The 14,084-nt window shown below is 36.0% G+C and overlaps 1 protein-coding gene across 1 annotated transcript; it reads left to right on the plus strand.

The window, feature by feature from the left end:
- The first annotated feature begins 7,985 nt into the window (after positions 1 to 7,985).
- On the plus strand, positions 7,986 to 12,564 carry LOC120279127 (4-hydroxybenzoate polyprenyltransferase, mitochondrial-like). The gene is given in 12 exon segments (XM_039285994.1): positions 7,986 to 8,108; positions 8,169 to 8,392; positions 8,842 to 8,905; positions 8,907 to 8,984; positions 9,253 to 9,374; positions 10,552 to 10,621; positions 10,717 to 10,866; positions 10,982 to 11,117; positions 11,213 to 11,309; positions 11,417 to 11,581; positions 11,887 to 12,114; positions 12,247 to 12,564. Coding segments are annotated over 11 exon segments (1,278 nt in total). The 3' UTR covers positions 11,936 to 12,114; positions 12,247 to 12,564.
- Positions 12,565 to 14,084: the final 1,520 nt, after the last annotated feature.

A 14,084-nucleotide genomic window follows, 5' to 3' on the forward strand; every position in this document is an offset into this window, starting at 1 on the left:
CTTTAATTGGCTAATGTGTAATTTCATTGGCCTGTAAAATGTGGATTTTTCAGCATTTTGTCAACTTATTATTTAATTCTTGTACATGTTTACAACAACCTTTTCTTTAAACCCAAGGTAAATTTTATCACTGCTTAATGCATAAAATAGTATGGATCTCATGATGACAATATGTTGAGAAAGTATTCTTGACCACTGATTAATAAGGCTATCTATTAGGATGTAAGAAACTGATTGGATTTTGCCAAAGCTGATGTTTAGAATGCTTGCATTGCAAAATATTTCTCTCCATTTGAGCTAACTGTTTAGTTTGCTCACATGTCTATATTCAATTAGAATGTCTTCTATTTATATAATTTGAAAGGTGTTTGGTGAATGTTAGTATCTTGGTATTGGCAATGTTACATAAATTGTTGTATTTTATTTGAACTGACAAGGGGACAACACGGAATACATTTAGGGCTTTGTTTTTGTGTTGTTCTCTTGACGTGAAGATTTTGGATGTTAGTCTTATCAATGTTTCTAATCTTCACATAGAAACAACATCGCATTCTATTTACAGCTAGCTTTAGGGTCTGATCATCAAGAGCTATGTCGGATGGTCTTTTGTTAGGTTGTTATAGTATATTGTCCTGAAATTTTAGTTAATACATACATGCTTCCATAATTTTTGAGTTATATTACTTTGATTTTTGTAATTATGAATATTGTGTGTTTTAATGTTTTGGTTGTCTTCCTCAATTCTTTGGTGATGCTTCAGCTGATGTTCTTTCTTGTGAAATCAAATTGTTGCTTTTGAATAGTCTATTAAGAAGCACTTGCGAGTTATGGATTAGTATATTCTAACTGTTCATGGAAAATTACCTTATTAATCTGTGCAGCAAACTGCCATAATGATTGCATTTATGCAAATTGTGGTGGTTAGTTATGTTGAAATTGTGTGAATGCTGTTATAAGCTTATAAGGTAAGGTTATTAGAATCCCAAATGGTGGGAAGATAGTGTTATTATGTTGTCAAATTCTTTGCAGAAACTGTTTTTTTGATGATGTGTGAAACAAATCAAGTTAGAACTGTGGTTAGTTGTGTTTTACATTTATTTTTCAAGCTGTACCCATTTTGTAATCTGAAAGTGACTATATGCTTGTTGCATTTATGTTGTTTTCATCCAACCATCGTCTGGATGGCTTTCCTGCTGTTTAAGGTTACACATTGAATTATTGTATCAGGCTGCTGGATTTGCAAATGAGCGCATCCTGCTGTTATTGGAATAAAAATAGCGTAGCTCTAGTACGCACCTTGCTTTGTTGTGGGGGAAGTCTTGTGGTCTTTTCATGTACAATTCTTAAAGGAGAGGAGTGTTGCTAGTGCAGTAGTCGTGCATGATCAGGGATTAAGAATGATACTGCTAAAATAGCAGAGACTTTGGTTCTCCAGTGGATGCATTTCAGATGACATTGTTTAAACTGAGAACGAGCTACAGTATGGCTATTTCTTTCATCCTGCCTGTCAGTGTGAAAGTATTTACCTTATATTCTCTGGTTTTTTTAATCCATCTTCCTTGGCAGAAAGGTGTTGTGGAAGATCCATGAATGAAAGAAAAAAACTAAAATAAATAAATAAATAAATAACTGAGGTCTATGGCCGCCATACCAAGATTGGATTACCTTGTGGATGGACTTGTAATGCTCTGGATGTCCTGTTTGATAGGGATTTGTCGAGTGGTTTAGATCAAAATATTTTGTAATTCTTTTTTCACTGTTATAAGTACAGTAACACAAATGAAAACATTGGTCTGTCATTGTGATAGCATGATAAAAATGGTTAAATTTTCACTCAACTGTTGAAAACAAAAGTTTGTAGATTTTGAATCTTCGTGCATGCATAGATGATGCACTATGTATGTATCATATATGTATATATATATGTGTACGTAAATCATAACAGGACAAAAGGAAAAGGAAAAAACAAACAAAGTATAAAAAATAAAATAAGAATATACTAAGTAGTAGGAAACAAAAGATAAAGTTTAGTCAACCATTGGATAATCCAATGGTATGACGCCAAAGTATAAGGGGGAGGTTATGGGTTCAAATTCCTTCTCCGACTGTACTGTTCATACACTGTTTATCCAGGATTTTTATACTATTCTCATAATGTACATATACTGTACATCCGGGATTCCAGTACTGTTCGGTAGTGTTTATATTCATATAAAAAGGACGCTTGTCGTGTATTATTAAAAAAGATAAAGTTCACTTCTAACATTGTGATCTTAGGAAGTCAAAAGGGTGTTTACGCCGGGCAACACAATTAAATTTTAAGGATCACTTATATGAGATCTTAGAAACCCTAATGATACAAAATACAATAAAAAAACTGATAAGTAATAAAATTTAAAAATAAAAAAACCAAATAAAAGTTTGAATCCATAATTTATAAAACGATGTGCCTATTATGCTGTGTGGAACAAGAGACTACTTTACATAGCCTTGCTTCCTGTCTTTTTTCAAAGTTTGTATATATATATTCTGGTATTCTGGTTTGGGTGTAAGGGGAAAAGTGTAAATCACTTCAAGGATTAGTTGATTTCTATGTTTGACTCCCTTGCTAAAGAAAGGGGAAAGGGGGAAGGGGGGAGTGGTTTCTATTTGCTGGAGTATTTGGCCTTGTTAAAATAATGAGCTGATTTGAAATAAAATAAGAAGTTGTTAGTGCAGGTTGGAGCTTCTGCAAAGTTGGTTGGAGGTCAATGACCAAATGATCTATTGGTATACGGGTCATCGATATAGCTTTTTATTGAGTGGTGAGAGTTCGATTCTCAGCTGAGGGCACGCCCCTGACGATTTAGCAGGGTCTTTGGACTGTCTGTTTCTCTTGTAAAAAAAAGATGAAAAATCACATGTTGCCTCAATGAATGTTGTAGTGCAGCAAATCCACAGGTTGTGTGAACCCAGTGAAAAAATAATAATAATGTTGATAGGGCATTTTTTTCAGGTAAGAGTGTTGTTGCATCTGTTGTTCTAGACTAGTTAAGGAGATTTGAGTGTGATCGTTCTCAAAAGTTTCTCAGGATAAGTTGTTGTACCCAGTCCAAATTTAGGGGGCAATTCGGTCATTTGGATTTTGTTTCCATTCTTGTGTCAGAGGGGCAATAGAGTAATTTAGAAAAGAATAAAAAAACATTGTAGCACCCATTACTATAGTTAAACCAAACTGTTCCTCGTAATTTTTTGCGACTCAAAGACTATTGATTCTGTCCCAAGACCTGTAGCACCCTCGACATCTGTAGCAAAAATGACACTGTAGCAACCCAACACTGTAGCAGGCCGAGAGTTAAAATCAAAATCTTTTCTCTTCCTTCTTCTTTCCTTCTCCTTCTTTGTTTCTCCATGCCGACCGAACCCTTAAAAAAATCCCTTACTATTTCCGCGACCAATTCCCGCGAACCAACACCAAAAAAATTTATTCCCCACATCCTCTTGAGTAAGGTAAGAGCCTTTATCCAAGTTTTTTTACCATGTATTTCTTCCGTATTTTCATTGTATTCATTATTTAGAAACTTAGACCAAAACCTTAGATTTTCCAAGATTTGTGGGAGTTTTTGGGCTTAAAATGAAGCCCTTGATGTTGTCAATTGTTATTCATGAGAATTGTGGCAAAATTTCATTGTTTGATGTTGTAAAATGAGAGAAAACCATTTGTAAGGTTCGGGTTTCTATCGTAGCATTCCCGACGTTCTCAGTAGCATCGGAAAAACTTTGGCCTTTTTATTGTATTTCTTTGATCCAAATTGAAGCTTTTTCATTCATTGAACTTATTGGAACTAGGTTTACTCCATTCGAAAGTCGTTTGGGTCCAAAATGACAATGTTTTTGCCCTAAAACCCTAAGGTTTCGTATTAGACATGTATAAATGCATTTGCATGCATTTTCTTTTAACTATCATTCTTGTGTTCATTAGTATTTGGATTCCCTGCTTGTATCTAGGTGGCGAAGCACCTCAAAGGGAAGGAAACCGCCAATCAGTGTGCGCGTCTCCATGCGAGGCAACATGTCTTGTGAGTGGGTTATGTTGAATGCACAATTCTAATTGAATATCGAAAAATATTTTTAATTGTTTTTCTGAAAATGATTTCCATGGCCTTATCATGTTTTTAAATCACTATTTCATGGATGAGAAGAAAGCATAGATGACCGCTAGAAACTATGTTTTTATTTGGAATGACTTGTGGTTTACTCTCTGAAAAATCATGAGAACGCTTACTAAGGACATACATGTTTGGTGGATGAATGGAAATTGTTGATTATTACAATGAGTTCATTAAGCTTATGTGTTATAAGTGAAATTAATTATGTATGTTCAATGGATGATTTAATCTCCCACGGTGATGTATAATTTCTAAAGTTTTTGAGGCATAATGTGATAAATATGGTACATGGAACCCTGATGAAACCTTGAATGCTAAGGTATATAATTACACTTATGTTGAAATTGATGAAATTTGTTCTTGTAAGTATACTGTAGAGTGCTTAATTATAGTTGATCATATTGTGGTATATATATATATATATATATATATATCGGGTGGATGTCAATGATTATGATTATTATTTTAAATGGAATTTCTTTAGAATGTTGATGATGAATAGCTTGAGTTATATATATGACAAGTGTTGAATTGCAAAAACTGAATATTCTTGTGAATTTCTTATAATAGTTTGATTTAATACTCCTAAGAGGAGATAGTGAACTTGTGAGTATTTTGACAATGTGATTATTATAGATGAAGCAAATATTAATGTTGAGGTAATGGCACTATGATAAGGATCTAAGACCTTGTTGAGTATAAGAAATGGTTGAATAGTAAAGACTTGTGAAAGTAAATCATCGATGATGCGTAAAGAAGGATTTAATCAATATATATTGGCATGTGAGATTATAGGTGATGAGATGAACATATTTTTCATGACTTGTAAAAGTATTTAGAGGTTGTGATTGATCTGGACCTTGGGGATTAATCTTGTACTTTGAGGAAAAAAATTAGTGAGTCAAGAAAGAGAAAGTCGGAATGATCCTAAGTAACTTGAGGTTTAACTAGACCAAAAAGCCATGTTTGTTCGAGCGACTTTTTTTATTGTATTTCAAACTTAATGTTTCTTTTTCTACACTATTGGCATCTACTTTTTAGAAATGGTTTTGTAAAACCTTTCACTTGTATAAGCATGCTTTTGATATTTATGGTTATGAAAACAAAAAGGGTTTTTTTATTTTCGAATGGCATGTTCTTCTAGATTGTGGATATTATAATGCGTTTAATATTGGCTGGTTTTTATTGTCTAAAAGCAATGCTTGAGCTTCGCATATTATTGTGTTATTCTTGGCATTTTGGACGTAAATGTTTTTTTGAATGTATTAGCACATCGGGATTGGAATACTTTTGAAAGTTTACATGCATTGCTATGCTTTTGGCTTTGGATTGGTGGAAATAATGTTTATTCCGGTATGTGAATGCTTGTCCCGGATAAGGACCCCGTGACATGAGTGATTCGGGATTGTATTATTGCTACTGACTATATGTTGGTTTTGGATGGTGACGCGGGCTAAGGCCCGACCATCTGCGATGAGTGGGTCCCCAGCGGGCTAGCCTTTAGAGGTGGCGTTGTGGACCCGGGTGTTGATTTGTCCGGATCGGTGGGAGCGTAGAGCCCACGATTGGATGATACATCGGGATCCCGGGGTCACCACACGGGACCCGGTGGGCCAACGTCAAAGGTGCGAAGACCTTGACGGCTCTCAACTTAGTCGCGACGCGGCTAATGTTGGAGAGAGTGTTTTTAGGCCATTGCTTATTGATCGAGAATTTTTATTTGTTTAAGTTGGTATTTCTACTCATTTTGGGAACTTATATCTAAGTATTTGTTTTTATACATGTTAAGGTTTTTGTCGATGCTCGTGAGAACCTATGTTTTTGGTTTTAAATACCAAGGTTTCTTATATTACACTTTCATTGTGTGGAAATTGTGAAGCGTTTCGGTTTACTTATGTTATTGTAAAATGTGTTTATTGTATTTCATCGATTTGTTTTTGATATTCCGTTAGATTTGTGCTAACCTATTCACTCGAGTGACTATGGTTACTCACCCCCTCCTCCCTTCCAGGTTTTAGTGGTTTGGGTCGTCATAGCGAGGCGAAGTGTTAGCAGTTTGCATTCCAAGTCAGGTTGTTTATTTATTGTTAATCAGGTTGCATTGTATGAGTGCAGTGGATCCACTAGTGTTCTTAACTCTGTAACTGTGATTTGTATATCTTTCACTTTACTGTTGATTCTTCGAGTGAAAGTTTTGCTTTTGGTACCTTTATTATTGTGGTGTTGTTTAGCAGGAGTTTGTGAGCCTTGCGATGACTCGAGGGTTGAGTGGTGTGTGTCCCTCCTCGGGATCGTCGCGACGGTTGTCACGTGGCGGGCCCACGGGTCGGGACGTGACATAAGTTGTCCAAAATCATTGGCGTTGCAGTAGGGATAAGACAAATCCTCATTTGGATTAAATAGAGAAAAGAAATCCCCATTAGTATCTCGGTTCATTGGCATAGGACTGCAAGAGAATTGTAGCAACTTTGTCTCTAGTTCAAGTTGAGTTTATTAGGAGGAGGTACATGAGTTGTGTTGCTCATTCACTAGCAAGAGTAACGGTTAATTTTCTTTATAAATCACTCAAGTTTGGCCAAATTTCATTTTGCTCACCGATGTTTGATTTGTTTCTAAATGCTCACTCAAGTTTTTAATCCTTTCACTGGTGGGTCACCCGACTGATTAATGTTTTAATCAGCTGACATGGAGGCTTGATTAACATTTTAATCACTCAAGTGGCTGAACACGTGGCATTATGTTGCCACATCATCAAGTCCTTGTCTAGCAACCAAAGTGAACAAGAACTAATAATAAAGCTACTTTATTCCTCTAATGAAGAACACCACATCATCCTCTACACCATCATCACATTCACCCTCACCTTCATCTTCCTCTCCGACCATGGTTGGTGCCGATGATAGCGTCAACCCCACCCTCTTCCTCCCATCGGCCCCCTTCCCCTCCCAATCATAGGCCACCTTTTATGGTAATGAACTTCTTACTTAGCCAAGTAGTTCATCACCTTTTATGTGGCCTCTAATAACATGGTTCTGAAGAGATCTACTTGAGAGAAAGCCTGAACAGTGTAACTTTGAATGTGATGGCAATGATGTTGATAGGGAAGAGGTATGGAGGGGATGATGAAGAAAGGGTGAAGCTCAGGAGGGTGACTGAGGAGGTGTTCTTGTTGGTTGGCTCATCAGCCATGGAGGACTTCTTGCCCTTTCCAAGATTGGCAGGGTTTGTGAGTGGGTTGAAGAGAAGGATGATGAGGTTGGAGAAGGAGATGGATGCGTTGTTTCAGAGTTTGGTGGATGAACGGCGCCGGCGATGGAGCAACTGTGGGAGTGAGGAGGAGAAGAAGAAGCCGGTGATTGATGTGTTGTTGGAGAAAAAGAGGGCAATGATGTGGCAACATAATGTGACATGTGCGCAGAGTAGGATCTCACAGCCTCCACGTCAGCTGATTAAAACATTAATCAGTCGGGTGACCCTCCAGGGAAAGGATTAAAAATTTGAATGAGCATTTAGAAACAAATCAAACATCGGTGAGCAAAATGAAATTTGGCTAAACTTGAGTGATATATAAAGAAAATTAACCCAAGAGTAACACATTCTCAGTTTGGTGTTCATGTGTTGGGGTTATACCATTCAGATTATCTTTTATTTGCCTTTTAATAAATTAATCATTTTTTCTTTTTTCTTTTTTTAAAAAAAAAACCGGAAGGGGTTGGAAATAAGATTTATAAATAAATAAATAAATAAATAAATAAAAGTGTCTATAGATCCAAAATGGAATTCCTATAACGAGGGCACACAACAAATGTGCCCGGAGCTTGTCGTCATTTGGTGCATATGGCGTTACTCTTGGCTTCGCGCGCCGCCCGCGGGCTACGGCCTCGATGCCGGGCATCCGCCGCCACCGTCTTCTTCGCCCGGGCCGTAGGAAACACATTCCCTTCAATCCCGTCCTCAGCCGTAAAAGACCAGAGACTCTCTTCTCAGCGCCCATTGGATCACTGGGGTATCAGCTTCTAGCCCCTGCGCCAGACTCTATCTCTCGCATCCATCACCAGTTTTAGCACCTCTGGAAATCCAAATAAGGAGGAAGATGAGGAGGAGAAGCCTTGGAATCGACGGTCGGCGGAGTCCAACTCGTCTTGGATTGATCTCTACTTGCCGGGTGCTGTGCGGCCGTATGCTCTTCTGGCTCGTTTGGATAAGCCCATCGGCACCTGGTTGCTGGCTTGGCCTTGCTTCTGGTATATATATGTATATGCATATTGCTTCCTTTTCTTTTTAATAATTTAGCTCTTCCTAGCTTCCAAAGAGATGGTTTTTCATTTTAACTTGTAAATTATGTTAGTTGCTTTGCCGGGGAATGGTTCCTACATAAGTAACTATAGGTGAAACGTAGAACTGAGAGGATGATAATTCTCTTGAAGATTATTCTGAACAAAAGATGCCTTCTTTCAAAGTTTCTCAGTCTTTGAATTCTGTTTGATTTCTTTTGGCCGCATGGAAACATCAATACCAAAGATGGTATTAAAAATTTCAAGTTGTTGTTATGTTATTGCGGCTGTGGAATGAATATTAACAATGTGGAACTCATTCTGTTTTCATCGTATGTATTAAATCAAATCATAGTATTTGCCTTCGTTTCATTCCTTTGAGAAAATGATGGATGCTTTTGATTCATTAAACTCTCTAGGTCTATTACCATGGCAGCACAGCCTGGGGAATTTCCCGATTTGAAAATGCTAGCATTGTTCGGTTGTGACTTGTGGGGCCATGCTTCTAAGGGACGCTGGCTGCACAGTGAATGATCTTCTTGACCGTGACATTGATGTGAAGGTACTTTCTAATTCTTCTACCACAGGTTGCTTTATTTATGCCCTTGACATAGGGAGCAATGAAGCAAGTATTTCTGCAGATAACAAGCCATTTGACCACTTTCTTGCTAGACACGTACATTTGGATAAATTTGGGTTGCGTTGGGTCAACTCTATCCTTTGATTATTTTTGACTGCGGAACCAGTGCTATCAGTCTATGGCATATGTTAATGAGTGTCTCACTAGGTTACCGTTTGTCTGCTGAATGTGTAAACTTCTTGTGCTGCAGGTGGAACGTACCAAGTATAGACCATTTGCATCGGGTTTATTAACACCATATCAAGGGGTTGGCTTTCTTGGAGTTCAGCTTCTATTGGGTTTGGGAATCCTTCTACAGCTCAATAATTATTGGTATGCCTCACATTTGAAGGTCAGGGAATATCTAGAATTGATCAAATGGTGTTTATCTTCTTTATCTAAGTGCTTTCATGACTTGTTCATATTGATTGTATATGCATGCATAACAAGTCTCTTTGCCACATGCGACTTCTCCTCTTTCTCCTAAAAACAGTTATGGGCAGAAAACTATATGAACACCCCCTTTTTCGTTGTCTTCTTGGTTTGAACTTTTGTTTGCAATATGTAAATGTTGAGTTGTAGAGCTAGAACCACAGAACTCCCTGTATAATGAGGTTGTATTAATCCGAACCAACAGTTAACAATGAAGTTAAAAATTGAAGACAATTTGGACACTATCATTGCGAATAGTTTTGGCTAAGTCCTTGTTCTTCAGCATAGAACTCCTTGTAATTGTTGTTTGGTCTATCGTCATTTGTTTACGTGAAGGACTCATTTAGTATGCCTCAGATTAGAAATTGTTTCTTCTTGGTAGTTTGGCTATGTTATGTAGTGCCATTGAATCTTGAGTTAAACTAAATTTCTGTGTGCCCTTTCTTGCAAAGTATTGTTAGGAATTTGTAAGATTGTGAATTCTAAATTCCACTTTACAAAAAAATAAAATAAAATAAAATAACATCAGAGGGTAAAATAAAAAGACAAAACATTAGAATTTATACAGGTTCACCCCTAAATGGGCTGCGCTCTGTTTCCCACTATCGCTACAATATTCACTATGAAGAATAATTCAAGCGTACAAAAATACACTTCACACACTCTCTTTAGTGTGTCACACCTTCAAGAGCACTCAAGGATTTTATATATTATTTTCACTCAAAAATTATTCTTCTCGCATTCACTCCCTTTTCATGTTATCTCTTTGCTTGCTCACAAGAACTCACAAGAATTCTTAAGGACTCACGCCCACTTCTTGATCATCTAAGCCCTTTTCATTGGCAAAACCTTCACCAAACAGGCTTATTAAGTCAAAAGCAATGACTACTAGCTTTCAAAGCATGGGCTGCTAAATTTTAATTCATGGGCTGCTAACATTTATCACATGGGTGTCCTTGAATTTGGCTCCACATTTCAACAAGTATTTCATTATTTACTACTATGTATCCCAGTGCTCTATCAGGCTAAGTACTTGGATGCCCTGTCATTGCTAACCGGGTTTATTATTTTTGTGTAGCCAAATTCTGGGGGCATTGTCATTGCTTCTTGTTTTTTCTTATCCTCTGATGAAGAGATTGACATTTTGGGTATGGATTTTGAAATGATTTCCAATTTATCCCTTCTCCTTTCTCTGAAGCAACAACATGTGATACCGTTCTGGTGGGTGGTATATTTGTAACAGCCTCAAGCATATTTAGGTTTAACCTTCAACTGGGGAGCTTTATTAGGATGGGCTGCAATTAAAGGAAACTTGGATCCTCCAATTGTTCTCCCATTGTACAGTTCAGGTGTATTTTGGACGCTTGTGTATGATACTATTTATGCTCATCAGGTATAGTTTGTCAGGATCTTTTCTTGAGTGCATACTGTTTCTCTATGCATGCAAAGTGAATTTGTAAACGAGGATGGCCATCTGTATTAGCAACTACTGATAATCCATCAACCAGGATAAAGAAGATGACCTGAAAGTGGGTGTAAAATCTACAGCTTTGAGGTTTGGAGATCTGACAAAGAATTGGATCAGTGGATTTGGGATTGCATGTATTGGTAGCTTATTGGTCATTGGTTTCAATGCAGAGCTTGGTTCGTAGTACTCTTCCTTTGTGCATTTTTTCCTATGATTCTATTGGGTCCTATGTCCTCTGCAAGTCATACTGATTTCTGTTGTATGTCCCCAGCATGGCCGTATTATCTTTTTCTTACAGGTGCAGCTGGACAGTTAGGGTGGCAAGTACTGACTGTTGATTTGTCTGACCGTTCAGATTGCAATAGAAAGTGAGTATGGGCACATTCATTCAACAATATTCGTTACAGTCTTCTATGAGCCCTTAGCGAACTTTTTTCAAGTGACACATGTTTTTTTTTTACAAAAATAACAACAGCCCAAAAGCCCTGCTAAATCGTCAGGGGTGTGCACAAGCCTCGGTGGAGCAAGTGGGGACGGGGCTTGCGCACAAATGGACGCTGGGACCACCCGCACACAACCAACCACTGCTCACATTTCCCAAAAATGTACCTTCATCCGAGAATCGAATTCTCATCACTCAGTGAAGTGCTCTATCGGCGACCCGTTTACCAATAGACCATTTGGTCGTTGGCCAAGTGACACATGTTAGCTTTGAAGTCTTTACAAAACTGAGACAAACTAACTGAAAAACAACTCTTCCTCTTTGGGCATCTCTTCCTTCTGTTTTTATCTTCCATCAAATCCAGTTGTTAAAATTGAAAAATTCTGTGACTTTTGTTGTGTGATTGTGAAATAATTTCTGCGAAGGTCAAATTAAAGTGTTTTTTTTTGTTTGCATCTTTCAAATGCCATTAACTAATGTCTTCTGAAATGTCCCTATTGTAGATTTGTATCCACCAAATGGTTTGGAGCTTTGGTCTTCTCGGTTTATTAGGCCAGTTGGCATTATGAAAGGGTTCAGTTATGTTGACTCTACTGCACATGGTTTCTGATGGCCTTCTTGAGATCGATTTCTGTTCCTTGGTGAACTCCCATTCCAACAAGGAGTGTGCACATACATACACAAACACAAATTTGAAAATTTTCTGTCCAGTTGGTCAGCAATTTATTGAGGTAGGCTGCGCTGTATGAAATGGACTTGTTTTCTATAATCTCAAAATTTTATCACGAAGTAGATTGTGAGGGTATTTTTCATTTCTAAGTGATGTGAGATGATGAGCATTTTCAAGTGATGGTATTATGCAGATGACCCACGGAAGATGCGCGCATGGTTCACATTGAGATGTGAGGCTGAGAGCCATACATAAGATGCCATTCCGAGGTAACCTTGATAGACCGGAGTGGATGGACAAATGTCGGTGTGTGACCTTGATTGATACTAAATGCAATGAGAATAGGATAATGCAGCCGTGATGGAGGTGTTTATTTTTTATTTGATGTCTGAGGTTGCAAAATATTTTCCAGACATTTTGGTTTACACACTCATGATGATGTATATCAAAGTGTGCAATTCTTTCTTGTCCCCTCTTCTATGTTTGGCTATAAATCATATTATTTGTGCTCGGCCTTGTTTGCCCTTATTGTTGTCTTTTCTTCACCGTGAGACACATCTGCAACAAAGACTGATGGTTGGTGACAGACGATGGTCATAATCCATCTGTGTTGTGGGCATTGGCGGAATTAGGGGGGCAAGGGGGGCTGCTTGAGCACCCACTTACCCCATTATATATATATATATATATAATTAAAATATTAATCATTATACATTCATAAGATGCTACTCTTTATTTTAAAAAATTATATTTCATATTATTTAAAATAAATTAAATAAAAATAATAAAATTATTATATTAAATAAATTTGATGCTGAGTGATAATAAATAATATAGCTAGCCAAACATAAATCATAAAATAATTTTATTTTTTAATTTTATATATATAGATTTTTTTTATTGAACTTATCAATACATAATTATCAATATTTAGGATATTAATATAAAAATAAAAATAAAATTCTAAAAAATGCAATTACTATAGCAAAATCTCTAAAACAAAAAAACATTGCAAATCTCATGGATTGGTGAGTTTTTTCTCTTTGATCAATTATCTCCAAGATTATGTTTTATTTTCATTATAAGGATTTATCATTTTTTTCATATTTGTTTGATATCTAATTTAATTTTTTTAATTTATGTGCGATTATTTGTTGTGTAAAAATAATTATATTTGTTGAATGATTGTTAGATATTTGTTAAATATTTGTTTCATTATGAAAATTATTGTGAAAAATGTTATATATTTGTGATTAATTGTTATGAAATTTTAATTATTTATTAGATTATTTGTTGAATAATTGTTGTATTTAATAATTGACTTATATATAAACTTGTTTAAAGTTGTTTTTTAATTACATTATTTGTTGATTTTGTACTTAACTAGTTGAGTTAATCCCTAATTATATAGATATGATAGCAATTTTACATATAAACCAAATTTTTTAGATGGATATATATTTTATATTTTTAAAATATTAATTATTATAATTTCGTTTGAATTAATAGAATTATTTAAAATTAAAAAAAAAAATTTAAATTCAGCACCCTTTAATTTTAGTTTTGGTTTAGCCCTTGTTTGTGGGCTAGGGACAAAAAGTCATTTATCGATGTTATATCAGTATGTTTTAATATGCAACATTGGCTAGATGATCTATCCAGAGAACATGTGACCTCGGCATTCATCTATCATCCCACAATTGGTAAGCACGTTTTCCAGGCATTAGCGTTAACTGAGGCCTGCATCAACTCTTTCATTGTCTGGGGCGCCATCGAGCAGCTCTATTTTTTTGTGGTATTTGTCTTAAAGATTCAAGTTGGTCGTTTGTTTTTAATCGAAATCTTCATTAATCTTGTTGAATAATTTAATTATATAAATATTATATTCAAATCAGGATATCTTTAATATTGATAGTGATTTTTCTTTTAAAATTAATTAATAATTTTAAGTTTATTTCTTACTTGTTGAAATTCTTTTGAATAATAATTATATATTTTTCTCATACCTCATTAAGTGTGATTACATTTAAA

This window comes from Dioscorea cayenensis, chromosome 16 (assembly GCF_009730915.1).
Source record: "Dioscorea cayenensis subsp. rotundata cultivar TDr96_F1 chromosome 16, TDr96_F1_v2_PseudoChromosome.rev07_lg8_w22 25.fasta, whole genome shotgun sequence".
In the NCBI taxonomy this organism is placed as follows: Eukaryota; Viridiplantae; Streptophyta; class Magnoliopsida; order Dioscoreales; family Dioscoreaceae; genus Dioscorea; species Dioscorea cayenensis.